Source organism: Alligator sinensis, unplaced genomic scaffold (assembly GCF_000455745.1).
Source record: "Alligator sinensis unplaced genomic scaffold, ASM45574v1 scaffold738_1, whole genome shotgun sequence".
NCBI lineage: Eukaryota > Metazoa > Chordata > Crocodylia > Alligatoridae > Alligator > Alligator sinensis.
This window is the reverse complement of record NW_005842382.1, coordinates 1,257,449-1,274,464: the sequence shown is the minus strand read 5'-3', so window position 1 is coordinate 1,274,464 and position 17,016 is coordinate 1,257,449. Positions and strand designations below refer to the sequence as shown.

At 43.0% G+C, this 17,016-nt stretch overlaps 1 protein-coding gene across 2 annotated transcripts in view; it reads right to left on the bottom strand.

The window, feature by feature from the left end:
• GRB14 (growth factor receptor bound protein 14) overlaps nucleotides 1-17,016 on the bottom strand; it is a 100,210-nt gene that overhangs the window by 18,423 nt on the left and 64,771 nt on the right. For both annotated transcript variants that reach the window (XM_014522644.2, XM_025210959.1), the window contains 4 exons: nucleotides 15,502-15,639; nucleotides 11,992-12,102; nucleotides 11,704-11,799; nucleotides 1,033-1,113 (listed from right to left, as the gene is read on the bottom strand). In XM_014522644.2, coding sequence (XP_014378130.1) covers nucleotides 1,033-1,113; nucleotides 11,704-11,799; nucleotides 11,992-12,102; nucleotides 15,502-15,639 — 426 coding nt within the window. The remainder of the gene's footprint in view (nucleotides 1-1,032; nucleotides 1,114-11,703; nucleotides 11,800-11,991; nucleotides 12,103-15,501; nucleotides 15,640-17,016) is intronic.

The window sequence follows — 17,016 nt, the reverse complement described above, 5'->3', positions numbered from 1 at the left end:
TGGAGGATTAGATGATAGTCTGATGAGAGGGTACAAAACTTTCCTGGTTTTTTAGTTCCGTTTGCAAGCTTGTGCTAAGTTCTTCTTACAGAATCCTTTTCTTCTACATAATAAATCCTTTTGTTGTTTTGACTCTTTACTATAGTAAAGAGTGCTCTCTGGGCAAGTGATAATCCAGGCTAACTCATTCTACAAAAAGGGAGACCCAAAATTTCTTTCACACCACAAGGAGAATCCACCTAGAGCTGCAGAGATTCCCCTGCTGCAGCCCTGAGGTCAGATATAAGGGCAGTGGAGCTAAGGCTTGTGAAGATGAGGAATTATATCAGGGCAAACCTTGGTCTGTTCCTTGGTACAAGCAGCAGGACAGCAGGAAGAAACTCGAGGCTCTGGGTAATCTCACAGATGGGTCTGTGACACATACGTTCACAGTAATTACTAGATAAATTGTTACTAATTGATTTCTGATCCTGGGGTGATATTCTGAGCCAAGAATCTAGTCAATGAATTAAAGCCTGCTAATAATTTTTCAAACAAGAACAAAGTAAGATGTGCAGCTATAGGAAAGGCAGGATATATGTGGTTCATATCATTGTGAATTATTCAGGACTCTGCATCATATACTAAAAATGGTTTGCATATTCAGTCTCATTTGAATATTTATTTTTGTCTTTATTCAGGACCGTCTGATGCACTGGTTTTACCAATGTCATAATTTTGTATAAATGGTACATTACTTAATACTGGTATTGATTAAGCTTTAAGGCTAGCTTCTCTACTGAAAACAATGCTCAACTTGATACCAAAACAGAAGGGAAGGCAAGGCTGGAGACGGAACCAAAAATAACTGTCCACTTCTGGCTGCAATGTAAGGGGAGGAACCTGACTACAGTTCATAAAGACAACAAGCACCCATATGCTTTTAAATTAAGCATGGGCAAAATGTTATGTTTTCAGGATCAGGTCCTTGGAACAGACGCTTCCACCACTGTATTAAAGTAAATTAACTCAGTGAGTTCTTTCAGTACATACCGTAGGAGATATATTCAGAGAATTGAAGCTACTTCTGCCTTGATACGGGCGCATGTAATTCTGATATAGCTGCATCCCATACTAAAAAACAGAAAGTCATATGTTAAGTAGTACAACTTAAAAATGTTAGATAGGGATAATACAGGGGTTCTTGCATTTGAGACAACATATTTTACTTGGAAAGTTTTTGCCAATTAATTGCATTAGTTAAAATAGCCTGCTGCTGGTACACACAATTGGAATCTTTGTTTTTGAAATATAGTTTGGGCAAACAATTTGAAATATAGTTTGGGCAAACAATTTTTAACGTTATGTTTAAAGAGAATTTAACTACAAAATGTAAATGGAAATGTTACTCCCAATTCAACAAACTATCACTTGTGCTGCTTTTCTTTTTAAATAAAAAGCTGGATTAGAAGAAATAAACAGTGAGGAAAGCTTTATTTTAAACAGCATGTTTACATTATTTGTTGCTATTTGTAAAACTACTTATGGCCCATTCTTCTTAACTTGATCAAACTAACTCCTGGACCTCTGGCACATATTCAGGTTAAAAGCGCCATGGGATCTGATCCACAGTCCCAACAACTGCACCTCCTGCTATGCCACACACGCATGGATCGTAGAATGGTGAGACTGTAGAATCAGGGATCAGACTGCAATCTTGCCCATTCTATTTGCTAGTGCAGGGGGATCTAGGGATCATGATCCCCTGTACCAGCAAGTTGAAAGTTGGATGCCCACATCTCAACATGACCCAGGACTGTCCTGGGGCTGGGGCCAACAATCAGCCGACTATCAGCCCCAACCCCTGACAGTAGCAGATTAGGTTCACCAGGACTGTCCAGGTCAACTAACAGCTGATTTTGGCCCTGGCTTGGGCAGTCCCAAATCTGGTTCAAGACAAAGGGCTATCTGGGCTGGGGCCAACAACCAAATGATTCTAAGCCCTGGTGGTAAAAGCGAAAGGGCTTCCCTAACTGGGACTTTAAACCTTACACCCAGCAGCTCTGGCCCTTTGGCTCCACCTACCAGGAGTTTCAGCTTCCCATTCCCCTCCCTCTCCCCCGCCTGTCCCCACAGAGCAGTCCCAGGCCCAGCTGGAGAACCTGACTGCCCTGGGGGTTGGTACCTATTATTGACACACAGGTTGGAAACTGAAGCTGTTCAAGGCTGATGCCAACAACCAGCTAATTGTTGGACATCAGACCTGGAGAGCCTACATGTAGACATGCCACATGTTCAATTTAACATGATATACACACTATCCAAAAAAATGTTCTACATTATACCTAGAATTTTTATGGCTGGTTTGCCATTTTATGACACCTTAAATTGGGTGCCTGGGTATTCCTTGCTATTTATGTCATGATTAACACATTATAGCAGCCAAAGTGTAGAGGAACTTTTGAATATTCCACACAAGCTATATATTTCTTGGACACCACTGTGAAATTTTGCAATGGTCACTTCACCATATTTTATCAGAAACCACTCAACTGCCACAGCTATCTTCAGACCACCAGCTTTTATCGTAAGCACATCACCATCTAAAGTCAAGCTCTGCATTACAACCATGTCTGCTCTGATCCCATCAATCAGGATACACACCTTAGGTGCATGGAGCAAGCATCCCTGCACTTACAATACAATTCCAAAACCACAGCTCAGATAAGAACAGCCAGACTTGGACCCTGCTCTGACCTACAACCCTCATCTTGCACACTGTGGACACGTCAGTAATGACCTGCAACACTTCCTAAAGAAATCAGGGCCATCTCAAGGAAGTCTTTGGGATAAGCCTGTCCTGGCTTACAGCAGACCCCCCAATGACATCTCTTCAGCAACACACTACCTATTCTCACCAAACTACCAGACCTTGTAATGGATCCTGATGCCAGCTGTGCCCTCCTACTCTCAAAGACCACATCAACTCTGGACCAAACAGCACAAATTATCCTCTATCAATGTCATATATCTATCACTTGCTTATAATATTCCTTTTATTTCAACATCAGTCAGACAGGACCTGGAACTCTCAAGTGGCATCACTGGGAAGGAAGGAATAGTGAAAGCCAACTCCAACAGTATCTTTCTCCTGAGCCAATGCACAGAGCATGGTATTGTCATCATGAACACCATCTTCAGACAGAATGACAAAAACAAAATCACCTGGAGACACTTTCGCTTTAAGCACTGGCACCTCCTTGACTATGTTACTGTTAGAGCTCGTGATTGAATGGATGTCTATATCACACAACCCATGAAGGGAATGGATGACTGCTGGATGGAACATTGTCTTATCAGATCTATTATGAACATTTGGTTTGTTCCAAAACACTGAAAACAGCTAAAAGCAGTGTGAAGGACTGTCAACATCAAAAGGTCTGTAAGGATCTCCAACAGAGTCTCCATGAAAAGCTCTCTGCCCTGTCTGCAAATGAAGGTAATATTGAAGAACTCTGGAAGGGGTTTAAGACCACCATCCATATGGCCTGTGCTGAAACCATTGGCTATACCATCTGTCAACACCAAGACTGCTTTGATGAGAATGACACAGAGATCAACGCCTTTCTTAACTGGAAAAGAAAGGCTCATTCTGCTTGGCAAGATGACACCTTATCTAAGCAGAAGAAGGAGATGCATCAGCTCCTCAAAGCTGAAGCTCAAAGTAGTGTCCGGAAAATCAAAAATCAGTAGTGGCAAGATAAAGCCGAGGAGATCCAGTTCTATGCTGACAACCAAGACATACATAGCTTTTGCCAGGCAATGAAAGCCATCTATGGCCCAACTTCCCACAGTCCTACTTTTCTGTGATTGCAGGATGGCTCGATGCTCCTCAAAGATGACAAATCTATCTAAGCTAGACAGAAAGAGCTCTTTGAGGCGTTCCTGAACTGTGAGTTGACCATAATGGATACCACCATTAAGTCCATCCCCCAAAACCCTGAAAGGGGATCCCTCACCAACCCTCCTATCCTAGAAGGAGTGTGGTGTGCCATCAAGGAAACCAAGAACAACAAGTTTACTGGACCAGATGGCATACCTGCTGAAATCTGTAAGTCTGGTGGCAAAGAACTGGTTCGGAGAGGCCACAAATTTATTCCCCAAATTTGAAACAATGAAAAGATTCTTATTGACCTAAGGAATGCCAACATCATGACTTTCTTCAAGAACGGAGATAAGTCTGTGTGGAAACTGTTGAGGTATCACACTCCTTTCCACAGCTAGGAAAATCCTCTCCTGCATCCTTCTGAAACATATTCTACCTTTTGCTGAGGAAGTCCTGCTGGAATCTCAATGTATTTTCAGACCATCCCATGGGGCAATTGGCATGATCTTTGTTGCTCACCAGATCCAAGAAATGTATCTGAAACAACCATCAGGACCTGTATATGGCCTTCATTGACCTTACTAAGGTCTTTGATTCCATCAATTGTAAAGCCTTGTGAAAAGTACTGGCCAGATCTGAATGTTCTGAAAAGTACATCAAGTTCCTGAGGCTTCTCCATGATCAGACAAATGTGACCATTCTTCATAGCAGATTGGAGACAGATCAATGTGTCATCCGAACTGATGTCAAGCAAGGATGAGTCATCACCCCAACCCTGTTCTCCATTTTTTGACAATTATCTTGGTTTTCATTAAGGACCGCCTTCCTTCTGGAATTGACACTGAGTACCAAAGGGATGGAGAGCTTTTCCACCTGGGACATTTTCTCTAAAAGGCCAAAATATTCAGAACAACCATCCTTGACCTTCACCAAGGATTGTATCATCCTTGCATAGTGAGGAAAACCTCCAGGTGGTACTGGATATCTTCAGAGAAGCCTACTGAATTTTGGGCCTCTCTCTCAACATAAAGAAGACTAAAGTATTCTATCAGCCTGTCCCAGGCCATGAATGCAACCCCCCTCCCCAAATTACCATCGAGGGAAAGACCCTAGAGGTAGTTGAGCACTCTTCCTACCTCAGTAGTCACCTCTCTCACAGAGTGTCCATTGATAAAGAGATCCAGTATAGCATTCGGTGTGCGAGTGCCTCCTTTAGACAATTGTTTGGCACGTCTTTATTCATCGTGATCTCCAAGATCCGGGTCTACAGTCATCATCCCCGCCCTCCTCCATGGATATGAAGTGAGGGTGACCTACCATCATCATCTCAAGAGTTTGGAGAGGTATCACCAATGATACCTTAAAAAAATCCTCCATATAAAGGGGAAGATCACCATACCAACACCAGCATCCCTGCTAAAGCCCGAGTTACCATCACTGAGTCAGTGATCTTCAAGCACCAACTTCACTCCACCAGACATTATGTGTAGATGCCTGACTCAATTGTCAAAACAAGTGCTCTACTTCCAGCTTAGTAATGGCCTGACAGCTCATGGTGACCAGAGGAAATGCAATGCAGACATTTTGAAGACATACCTCAAGAAAATGGATGCTGACATGAAAAGTCAGGAGAAGCTGGCAGCCAACTAACCCCAACAGTGCCACAGCTGCAGTCTCAACCAAGTGGCAGCTTGTTTCAAGGTAAAATATCTTGTCCTTGAAGCAAAGGAGAGAGCAGAGGAAAGAAAAGAAGAGGAATCCCACCCTGCAGCTGGCTCTCTTGCAGAAAGACCTGTAATTTATGCAGATGGATCTGCAGCTTAAGGATTAGTCTCAAGTCACCTCAAGACCCATCAATGAACCATGGTAGAGATCATCCTCAAATCAAGACACTACCAACAATGACTGTCTACATGGGACACATGGGATAATCCCTATGTGAAAGAATGAATGGACACTGATCTGATACCATTTACAGAAAGACAGAAAAGCCTGTGGCAGAATACTTTAAACTCCCTAGACATTCCATCACTGACCTTAGAGTAGCTTTTCTTACACAACAGGAATTTAAAACCTGACTTGAACACAAAATTGTAGAAGAAGGAATCATCCACAGACTGGATTGTATTAAGTTCAGTCTCAAAAGAGACTATGGATTCTTATCCCATTACCTGGGCTAGCTTTTATAACATTTACATCCCTCAGTAGGTTAACTGCTTTGTTTAAACTTTTTGATCTCTTCTACCTACCTTGTCCTTTCTCAGCAGTGCCTCTCTTACCTCCCCCCCTTTCTCTATCCTTTGTATTTAAATGACTTTATTCCTTTCTATTTAGCACCCCTGCTCTCTGCAATTCCATTCAAAGTATCTGACAAATTATGCTATTGCCTACAAAAGCTCATATTTCTCTGAATAAGGTACCTCAATGCCCTGCCTTCTGTCTAAGTTCAGACTAACAGCGTTAACTACTTCTCTTTGGTCACTGAAAGACATCCTCCTGGATGCTCAAATAAGTTCCTGAATTATGATCAGGGCTAGTTACATAACAGCACCTGGGGCAGAAGCAAGCCAAAAATTAATAACTCTGGATCCTAGACACGTGACTGCCGACCAAATATTTTTATTGAAAAGTTTGATATTTTACCTTTATTCCTCCCTAACTATGATTATAGTTATATACATTATGTTTAACCAAAATAATTTATGTTAAAGCTTCATTCCCACTCTTACAAGCTCCACCCTTACAAGCATAACATACTCATACGGGCAACCTGTAGAACAAACATACAACGAGCAGAACAAATACCCAGGTGAGCAACAGGGGCCCAGGTAGTACTGAAATTAGGGGGCCAGTGCATGCATCTTCAGGAGGCCTCAAATGCCTCTACACTAATGCTCGTAGTATGGGGAACAAGCAGGAGGAACTCATCCTCCAGCTAGCTAACACCAACCCAGACATAGTGGGGCTCACCGAAATGTGGTGGGACCCAATGCACAAGTGGGCGGTGAATATCAAGGGCTATAGGCTGTACAGGGCAGGGAGGAGAGGTGGGGGTGCGGCGCTCTACGTCAAGGAGAAATACATATCCTCAACAAGTGGCACTGGGTCAGAGGAGGGGCACACTGAAGTGCTGTGGGTTAGAATACAAGGAAGTTGAGGGGAAAGGGACTTAACGGTGGGGGTCTACTACAGACCACCCAACCAAGGGGATGAGCTAGACCAGGAATTCTTAAGTCAGCTCATGGAGGTAGTTAGGTCAAAGGACGTGGTCATCATGGGTGACCTGAACTTTCCAGACATCTGCTTGGAAGACCAGGCAGCCAGGTCTGACCGTTCACGTAGGTTCCTAGCTGAGATACAGGACCTCCATCTAACCCAGGAGGTGCACAGCCCCACCAGAGGAGACACCTTGTTGGATCTGATCCTGGCCATGGGCGACGACCTGGTGAGGGGTCTGCGGGTGCTTGACCACCTGGGCGACGGTGATCATTGCCTGCTGGAATTCACCATCCAGCGCAAGGTGGCAAAGGCCTGCAGCAAGGCAGCAGCCCTGGACTTCAGGAGGGTGGATTTCAATGAGGTAAAGAGAATAGTCAGGGAGGCACTGAGGTCCTGGAGGGGAGGGGAGTCGGGTGTCCAGGAAGAGATCCTCCAAGCCCAAAGGGAGGTAATCCCAATGCAGATCGAAGGGGGCAAGACCGCGCAAAAGCCCCCATGGCTCACCAAAATCATACGGGAACATCTCCTAGCTAAAAAGCAGGCATACACCCAATGGAAGGGAGGGGCCATCACCAGGGAGGACTATACCTCAGTTGCTCGGGGCTGTAGGGGAGTGGTCAGGAAGGCCAAGGTGGAGATGGAACTGGGACTAGCTACCCAGATCAAGGATAACAAGAAGTACTTTTTTAAATAAATAAGGGGTAAAAAGAACGTACTGGGTAACATAGGACCTCTGCAGGACACGCTAGGAAATCTGTTCGTTGCACCATACAGCAAATCTAACCTACTTAACAATTCCTTTGCCTCCATTTTTCTGAGCAGGGACCAGGTCATCCTCCTCACTGGGATCCCCGATGGTCCCAGGGGAGGTGCACCCAGGCCTAGGGTCAGTGAGGGAACTTCTGGAGGGACTGGACGTATTTAAATCAGCAGGTCCTGATGATCTCCACCCCACAGTGCCGAGGGAATTAGCAGAGGTCCTTGCTGGACCCCTGGCATGGCTTTATGAGCACTCATGTTGCTCTGGCAAGGTACCAGAGGATTGGAAAAGGGCCAATGTGGTTCCCATTTTCAAAAAAGGGAGGAAGGAGGACCCAGGAAACTATAGGCCAGTCAGTCTTACCCTCGGTCCTGGGTAAGCTTCTTGAGAGTTATCCTGACATATGTACGTGAGGGGCCAGCAGGGGAAATTATGCTTAGGGGTAATCAACACGGGTTTATTAGAGGCAGGTCCTGTCAGACCAACCTGGTGGCCTTCTATGACCTGGTCACAAAATCCTTAGACGCAGGTGTAGCAGTCGATGTAATCTTTCTGGACTTTAGGAAGGCCTTTGACACGGTCTTTCATCCCATTCTCATTCAAAAACTAGGGGACTGTGGCGTCGACACCTACACAGTAAAATGGGTCACTAACTGGCTGGAGGGCTGTGCCCAGAGAGTGGTGGTGGATGGGTCATTTTTGACCTGGAGGGATGTGGGTAGTAGGGTCCCCCAAGGCTCGGTCCTTGGGCCTGCACTGTTCAACATCTTCATCAGTGACTTGGACAGGGGTGTAAAAAGCACCCTGTTCAAACTTGCAGATGACACTAAGATGTGGGGAGAAGTGGGCACACTAGTGTCGCAACCAAATTAAGCAGTGCCCATGCCACAAGCAAGAGATACTATTTAAAGCAGTTTTATTTTGCACTAGGTTAACTAAGGGTTAACAAAATGATAGCAACAGCCTTCTCTGCTGTGCATGCCAACAAGAGATTTATAGCTGTGCCACTAACAGAAATGAAACTTTAACCTTCTGTGCTTTACATAAATCATTATAATTGGTCAGAGTGAACAGGGAGTAGCCCTGCGATAGAACCCTAGTGAAAACCGCTATATAATTGTGAATTCTAATTAAATTTATGACGCGGCGAAAAGCAATTGGCTATTACACAAATAAAACCCATTTTTACTTCCGCGAAGTTGGAGACCTCCGTACACACCTTGGAGACCTCTGAACATACGTGTCAGAGTAATTAGACAATTTGATCACTTGTCTAAGTTCCCCATCTCGACCCAATCTCAGACGTAAATCAACGACTGCCGGCCCGACCATTTCTGCCCGAACGCTTATGCAGACTGACCTAATGAACCCTAAGCTGTAACTAACCAAGTATCTCTGACCTCCGTCGCACGTCACTATCTGGGCGATGTAAGTAAACAATCTTGCTTTGTAACCGATAAGCGTCTGTGCCTAATTCCACTCCAAGCGTCACAAGTACCTGCCTGACGGGCCCCTTAAGGCCTTGAACCCCTCGCTGCAGTACATGGCAGCGACAACTAGAAGGGAGGAATAGGCTGTAATCGGACCTAGACAGGTTACAGGGGTGGGCGGATGAGAACAGGATGGGTTTCAACACTGACAAGTGCAAGGTAATACACCTGGGGAGGAATAACCAGCAGCATACCTACAGGCTGGGGAACTCCCTTCTCATCAGTGCAGAGGCAGAAAAGGATCTTGGAGTCATTATTGATGCCAAAATGAACATGGGTCGACAGTATGGGGAAGTGGTCAGGAAAGCCAACCATACCTTGTCATTCATCCACAGATGCATCTCAAGCAGGTCCAAGGAGGTGATCCTCCCCCTCTATGCGACACTGGTCAGGCCGCAGTTGGAGTACTGCGTTCAGTTCTGGGCACTACACTTCAGGAGGGATGTGGACAACATGGAGAGGGTCCAGAGGAGGGCCACCCACATGATCAGGAGTCAGCAGGGCAGGCCCTACAAGGAGAGGCTAAGGGACCTGAACCTGTTCAGCCTCCACAAGAGAAGGCTGAGGGGAGATCTAGTGGCCATTTACAAACTAGTCAGGGGAGACCAATAGGCATTGGGGGAGTCCCAGTTCCCCCAAGCACTACCAGGAGTGATAAGAAATAATGGTCACAAGCTGGCAGAGGGTAGATTTAGGCTAGATATCAGGAGGCGCTATTTCACTGTCAGAGTGGCTAGGATCTGGAACCAATTTCCAAGAGAAATGGTGCTGGCTTCTACCCTGGGGGTCTTTAAGACGAGGCTGCATGAACACCTCACTGGGGTCGTTTGACCCCAGTACTCTTCCCTGCCATGGCAGGAGGTTGGACTTGATGATCTGCTCAGGTCCTTTCCGACCCTGGCAACTATGAAACTATGAAAGCTCCCTGATTTTAACAGAACTACTCATATACTTAAAACTAAACTCTTGGTCTAGGTACAGACATTACAAAGGAACTGGTATAAGTGATTGGAAACTGGTCTAAACCTGTAACAGAACAGAAGTTCAGCATACAGACCGGTTTTAAAAATGGCAGAACCTGGTTTAAGATAGACTTGGATGGATATAGTATCAGATTTAAAATTGGTTTAGGTTCAACTTAGATCACAGTCCACTGGCATCCCAGGTGCCTCGGTAGGCCTCTGTTACTCCCCCCTTGCAGGGTGGTACACTAGCTTTGGTCACATGTGTCTGCTCTGGTCAAGCACCAGGCTGGCCCCACCCTCGGGCTGTCACAGAGATGACAGGAACCAGAACTGACAGCCACACAGTATCAGTGTGTGTGTGTGTGTGTGTGTGTGTGTGTGTGTGGAGGAAGTGGTGGGGTGGAAATGGAGCAGAGGTGCCTCCCAGCTGTGCTTTCTTGGTCTGAGGGTGGGGTCAAACCAGCACAAAGGGGGGCATCCACTCCCCCTCATCCTCCTCACCCCACTGCTGCTCAGCTTAGCTGACAGGGGCAGGCAGGGAACAGGGCTGAAAGCAATGCAGCCAAGCCATATCAGCCAAGCCAGGTAGTAGCAAGCAAGCAAGCAAGGGTGGTGAACTGGAGACCCCCTGCCATAGGCCTCCTAGGACCCAAGCAATTACAGCTGGGGCACGTCCTTGGGGTAGTGGCCTTCCCGCCCATGCCACCCAGTGCTGTATGGCTCTCAGCCCAGGCTCCTGCCATCTCTGTGACACTGAGCTGGGGGAGCCTCTGCCCCCTCATTCCCCTCCCCCCATACTGGCTGACTCATGTAACAGCCCTGTGCAGCTCTTGACCCCAGCTCCTTCCTGCCCATGTCAGGGGTAAAGGGTGGAGAGGAAGTCCTCACTGTACAGACCTGGTCCCAGCCCCATGCCCTCCAGACACAAACAAGCCCCCCCCCCCCCCCCCCAACTGCTGCTGACAGCCAGCTGCTGGGCGCAGTAGAGGGGCTGGGAAGAGAGACCATGCTGAGAGGCATGTGGGAATACTCCCCACCTAGCCTCAGTCAGTGCAGGCATCTACACATTCTCCCCCCTCCCCATTGAACAGTAAACATCTGTTCTGTTTGCTCCTGACTCTAGCTACTTAGAGAAAGCTGCTTAGGTTTGATCTATTCTGTCTCAGGGTTTTTGAATATCTGTACCTAGCCCTGAAGTTGATAAAGAGCATAATGCTATTTCCATCTTCTTGGAAGTTCAGTTTCAATCTAATTTAAAACAGAAATCCCAATGACCACTGGTGTGCAAGATTATGGACTGATAGTATACTGGAATCTACAAATGTATTTGCCTTGTTTTCCACAGTATCAAAACTTCATACAATAAATGGCTGGGAAAAAATTAAACTTCATGGAAGATTTTACCTTAAGTAATCTAATTGCTGTCATCCAACAGGTCCTACTCTGTTCATCATCTGCACAAAGCTGTTTCAGGTCTCTGGTTCCTCCTGATTTGTTAGGCTAGAAGGCCACAGCACATTGTTTAGCATTAATGCACATCGTGAAGATAATACCTGTTGAAATAAAAGCCACTAATTCTCCTATTTTATACCAGACAACTGAATCCTTTTAAAAAAGAATCGTAAAGGAACTTAAGCCTACCTAAAAATTGAGGCTTGCTTTAATATATAATCAAAATATTAAAATGTGTACCTTAAAGCAGAATCCATAGTTTGCTGGTGCTCCAGACATCTTTTTGCCTGCCAAAGACATATACATATCACTATTGCTGAATTCACAGAAAAACTGCAGATGCCTTGGTTCCTAAAAGGAAGAGCAATATAAAACATTAGGCTGTTCTTCCTTACTTAAAATCAAGGAAGCAAATTATACTTAATATTTATATTTGTAAAGCAAATACTATATGTACATTTATACTCCAGCCTATTTAAATGCATAATTTTATATTTGGGAAACAAAATTACAATCATATATAATATAGATCTACAAAAAATTCTCAACAACTCAGTTACCTATCACCTGTCACCATGTGATGTAAGTTCCTCAACTGACGTAACCTTTGCTGAATGCCAAATTTTGACCGTATTTTAATGTATAAAAATGCAGTTCTTAAGTAGTTAGGGCTGCTGCACACACCACACCCTGATACAACCATGGTGTATCACCTCCAGTACTTATATCCTGTTCCATCAATCACAGGCATACATTGTACCATTACTACATGTACCATAAACTTAAATTTGCCTTCATTTTTATCCTTCTATACAAACACCTTTGCCAGAATCATTGCCGACTATTATACATAGTTGACTGGGTTGGGCAGGGACTGTTTGGTAAAAGGTTATGTGCACAACGGAGCAATAGAAAGCTAGGCAAAAAAAAAATTGAAAAGTTAGAATAAGGGTTTGTTGAGTTCTCTGGCTGAGGTATAGATAAAGTGTATAAGGTGGCAGCAGTGCAGTAGAAGACAATTTTATCTGTCAACAGGTATGCACGAATCTCTGTTATATAATAAGATCTGATGAAAAAGTGTAATTCTTCACAGAGAATTAGAAGTACCACCACTTCACCAACCATTCAGGTTTGCATGTGCCCCCCTCCCAATTACCACCAATCAGGCTCACATGTTCATTTCTCCCTCTCTCAATCAGATTTGTGTGTACATTCGGGTTTGTGCATATAGTGCATAAACTTTCATATGTAATATGCATACGGCTAAAAACACCAAAAAAACCCAAACAAAAAAATTAAATCGTATTTATTAAAGCTTGGGTAAAATTGTTGCTCTCCAGCCAGGGGCTGTGCATGTGTAGCTCCTCAGAGAGCTTTATTTTATTTATGGGGCTAAAAACTTGGTAGCTCTACAGAATGAATAACTGTCACGATCCATTGCTGGACAAGTTTTCTCCAGGCCCCAATCTTTTAGCAAGTTTTGTGCTGATAGACAAATTTTATAGATAATAATCAACAGTAAAAAGAGTGCCTGAAGACAGCATTCACTTATAGCCCAAATTCTGAAGGTGTAACTATTAAAAATGCATGGAGAGATACTAAATAAATCAATGGGCACATCTACACATGCAATTAATGCACATGAATAAACTCCAGAGAACATTGCTCTGGAGCTTTCTGTGTACAGCACATGGAGCCCCATAAGAGCAGCCCAGGCTGGCTGGGGACCCAGAGGGTCAGCCTGCCAGACTAGGGGTGCTCTGACAGGGCTTCATGTGCACATGGAGCATGAAGCCCTGTTGGAGCAGCCCTGAGCTTCCTGCTCCCCCCAGCTCTGTGTGCTGCGGAGTGGCTGGCTGGGTCACAATGGTGCTTTGATGCTGGGTCTGCCTCCTAGCTAGCCCCGTACTGAAGCACCATGCCTGAGCCAGCTGGGGCAGTGTTTAAATATGCACTGCTGCACATGAAAAAAAAACTCTGCAGCAAGGTGGTACTTTACAAAAATACCCGGCTGAGGATTTTACTAATTTTGTGTGCCATAATAGGGGTGCATGTGTAGACACCGAGATGTTTACTGCACAGTTAATTAATCAACTGCACAGTAAATATCTTGTGTAGACACGCCCAGTGAAGAACATTTTTAAGGGCACAAAAACTACCCTGCTGGAAATTACCAATTGGTCACCTATATTTAAAAGACAGAAATTTATATTCATTTTAAAGCTCATTTTAGAACACATTCCTAATTACTCAGTGGCATGATTATGAATAGGCATCTGATACATTTTTGTTGACAGGTTGGGTAGATAAACTTTGCTTTGAGGGAGCTGCCTTTTTCTCTTATCAAAAACTAGAACGTACGATTTTAAATTATGGTGTACCGAGACATGAAAATAGCATTTTCTTATCTATAAAAAATCCACATATATTGACTCTGAAGACATTTACAAAAATTAAATCAGAACTTATTTTTATAAGACAATTAACAAGTTAGAAACGGTATAGTAAAGATTATTATACAGAACATCTCCCAGTTTCACGGAAGGACAACAGTATGCATCACCATCTCTTTTACACAGGCAGGCTAGTTAGATGATAATAACTATGCTAGTCTAAAGCTTTTATTCAAAACAGCAGGCTTCCTGATAGTCCAGTGGTCTCAGTGACTACAGAAATCCAGAAAAGGGCCACTCCAAATTTACCTGCTGCAGCAGAGGAAAATGCCCCAAACTAGACTGAGCCAGGAAGCTGGGGGGCAGGGGGTAAGGCAGTTATGTTTGGGCTTGGCTTCTTTCTCCAGGAAGAAAAAAAAATATAGCACCAATGATGTAATTCCTTGAAAAATATACATGAAATCTTGGTCACAAAATATGCAGGAATGAGTCTTTAGCTCCTAAAGTTTAAGAACTTTTGGAATCACTTTGCTTTTAGCATTTCAAAACTATGAAATTAAAAATATTCTTAGAAATTTAAAACAAAAAACAAAACACAAATATTACAGCAATTACTGTCCCGTTTTGTTTCTAAGTGCTGCTTCTATCCTCTGTGGGTAACCAAGTCAAGGAAATAAGCAAAAAGAAACTTGTTACCTCAAGGATAACTCTGGGAATACAGTGACAGTTTGCACAAATATTCAGAAATACACAAGCCCTGAAGAATGGCATGCGTGCCCAAAAGCTTGCCAAGAAAGATAATCATTTACTATTTTCTTGTTGGTCTAATAAAAGATGTCACCTCTGAACCAAGAGTTTTAGAGTTTTGTATTCCAGAAATACATAAGCCACTTAATTATGTGCATTACATAAAGTTATTTCATTACCACTGTATCCTGTTTAAGCATAAGAGTTAATAATAAGGCATGCAAGCAATAACAGCCATAAACAGTTGCCTGTGTTCTACTCAGAATCCTCAACAACTAGATCAGACATGTGGAATTTATTTTTAAAGAGCTAAGTTATAAACTAGCTGAAGGAAATCAATTTGTTAGTAAGAAGTTCTTCCAGAAAACTACTCCGATCTGGCCTTTCTCCGAATTCTTGCTTTCACTCATCTAAACCTGCAATGATACATATTTTGCCATAAAAATGAACAATGAACATAAAATTTGGGTACAAAGAGATTTTCCTTTAAATAATCATGGACTGTAATATATTTCTAATAAAACTACAGTATATGAAGACACATGCACATAAGTATATGACATACACTTGTCATATACTTATTTACCTCTATGTTGCTGTTTAGTTTTACCTTTGATGTCCCTTTAGTAGAAAAGTATAGTCCGGATCTTCTCAGGAGAAAGTAATTTTTTTTCCAAGATTTCTTCCCTTGTTCCTTTGCATGCAGGTAACCATGAATTTCCGGATATGTGCTGGAACTGAGGAACATCTGAAAGAAATTCCCATATGAAACATTATCCACATGAAACAAACTTTTGACTCAATGGCATGTAATTCTAACATTCTGGCCTGCATTTATGCTACTACTTCTTCAATTTTGTAATGTAAATTACACACACATCTCAGGACAGCCTATTTATAACATCATGAGATCCTAGATTAATCTTTTAAACATGGATTTGAATCTTTCAAAGATGCATCAGAAAAGTAGAAATATAACATGTGAAAATTAAAATCATGCATCTTTAAAGAAAGGCTTATACAACTTCAAATATTTCACAGTCATTCATTCAGGGATTTGTAAATTTAATTAGCATAATTAAGGAGATAGTAAAAGCCATATCCCCCAATTTCAACTATAACCACCTGAAAAAAATGCTTGAAAGGAAGTTGAAGAGAGTAAGTTTATAAGAGGTTGGAACATACCATCAGTTTGGGAGTTGGCATGCATATCAGTATGCATATATACACAGCCTCTCTCTAACCAACACACACAGATACACACTTAGAATACTGACTCAAGATATCATTAAAACATGCATAGATCTTGAAATGCAAATTAAGATACAAGCACTCCAAGGGGAAAAAAAAAGTCTGAGCTGCATTGTTTCCAAGTAAGCTAGCTTAAGAAGTTTTCTAAATCCTTGAAAGGATAAAAAAAACATTTATTTTTATGGATACTTTGTAGATACCTACAGAGTGTTGCCATAACCTTTTGTTCAAATGTGTCTCTACATTGTCACAAATATTGAAGACACAAGGAAGCAAACACCATTTATTATAAAAGAACTGGCCTTTAGTAGACAGATGAAGGTACACATACTCCATAAAGTGTGTTCCTTATTACTTCAATGCATTGTCCTTGATATTTGTATTGAATTTTCCAAAGAGAATATATCATCCTTTTTGAAAGAATGCCCAAGGAACTATATGAGATACTAGAACACCTCCTAATTCAACCCAATAAACAGATTCAGCTTCAAGCTGGGGTTCTCAATCCATTTTTGTTCACACAAGTCTCATCTTGGAGTCTTTTGTGTCAGCCCTAACGCCCATTCAAAGGGTTTGAGGTACCTGGGAAAAGAAAATCACTCTTTTGTACAACTGCCAAACTATTCCCAGCAAGATTATTGCTCTCTCCCCTCTGCAAGGTGTCATATCATCTCTTCCTCTGAAATGAATGCTTTCAAAACCTCTCAAATATTACACACTCTGCCCTGTCCTGTAGATCCATATTAAAGAAAGTGAGCTCTCCTGTGATCAGCACTCTATTGTTTCTATACAAGAACAAACAGAAAAAAAACTAAACTATTGCAACTACTATTCATTTTCACCTTCCCACCACATCTCTTCCCCACCCCGAGCC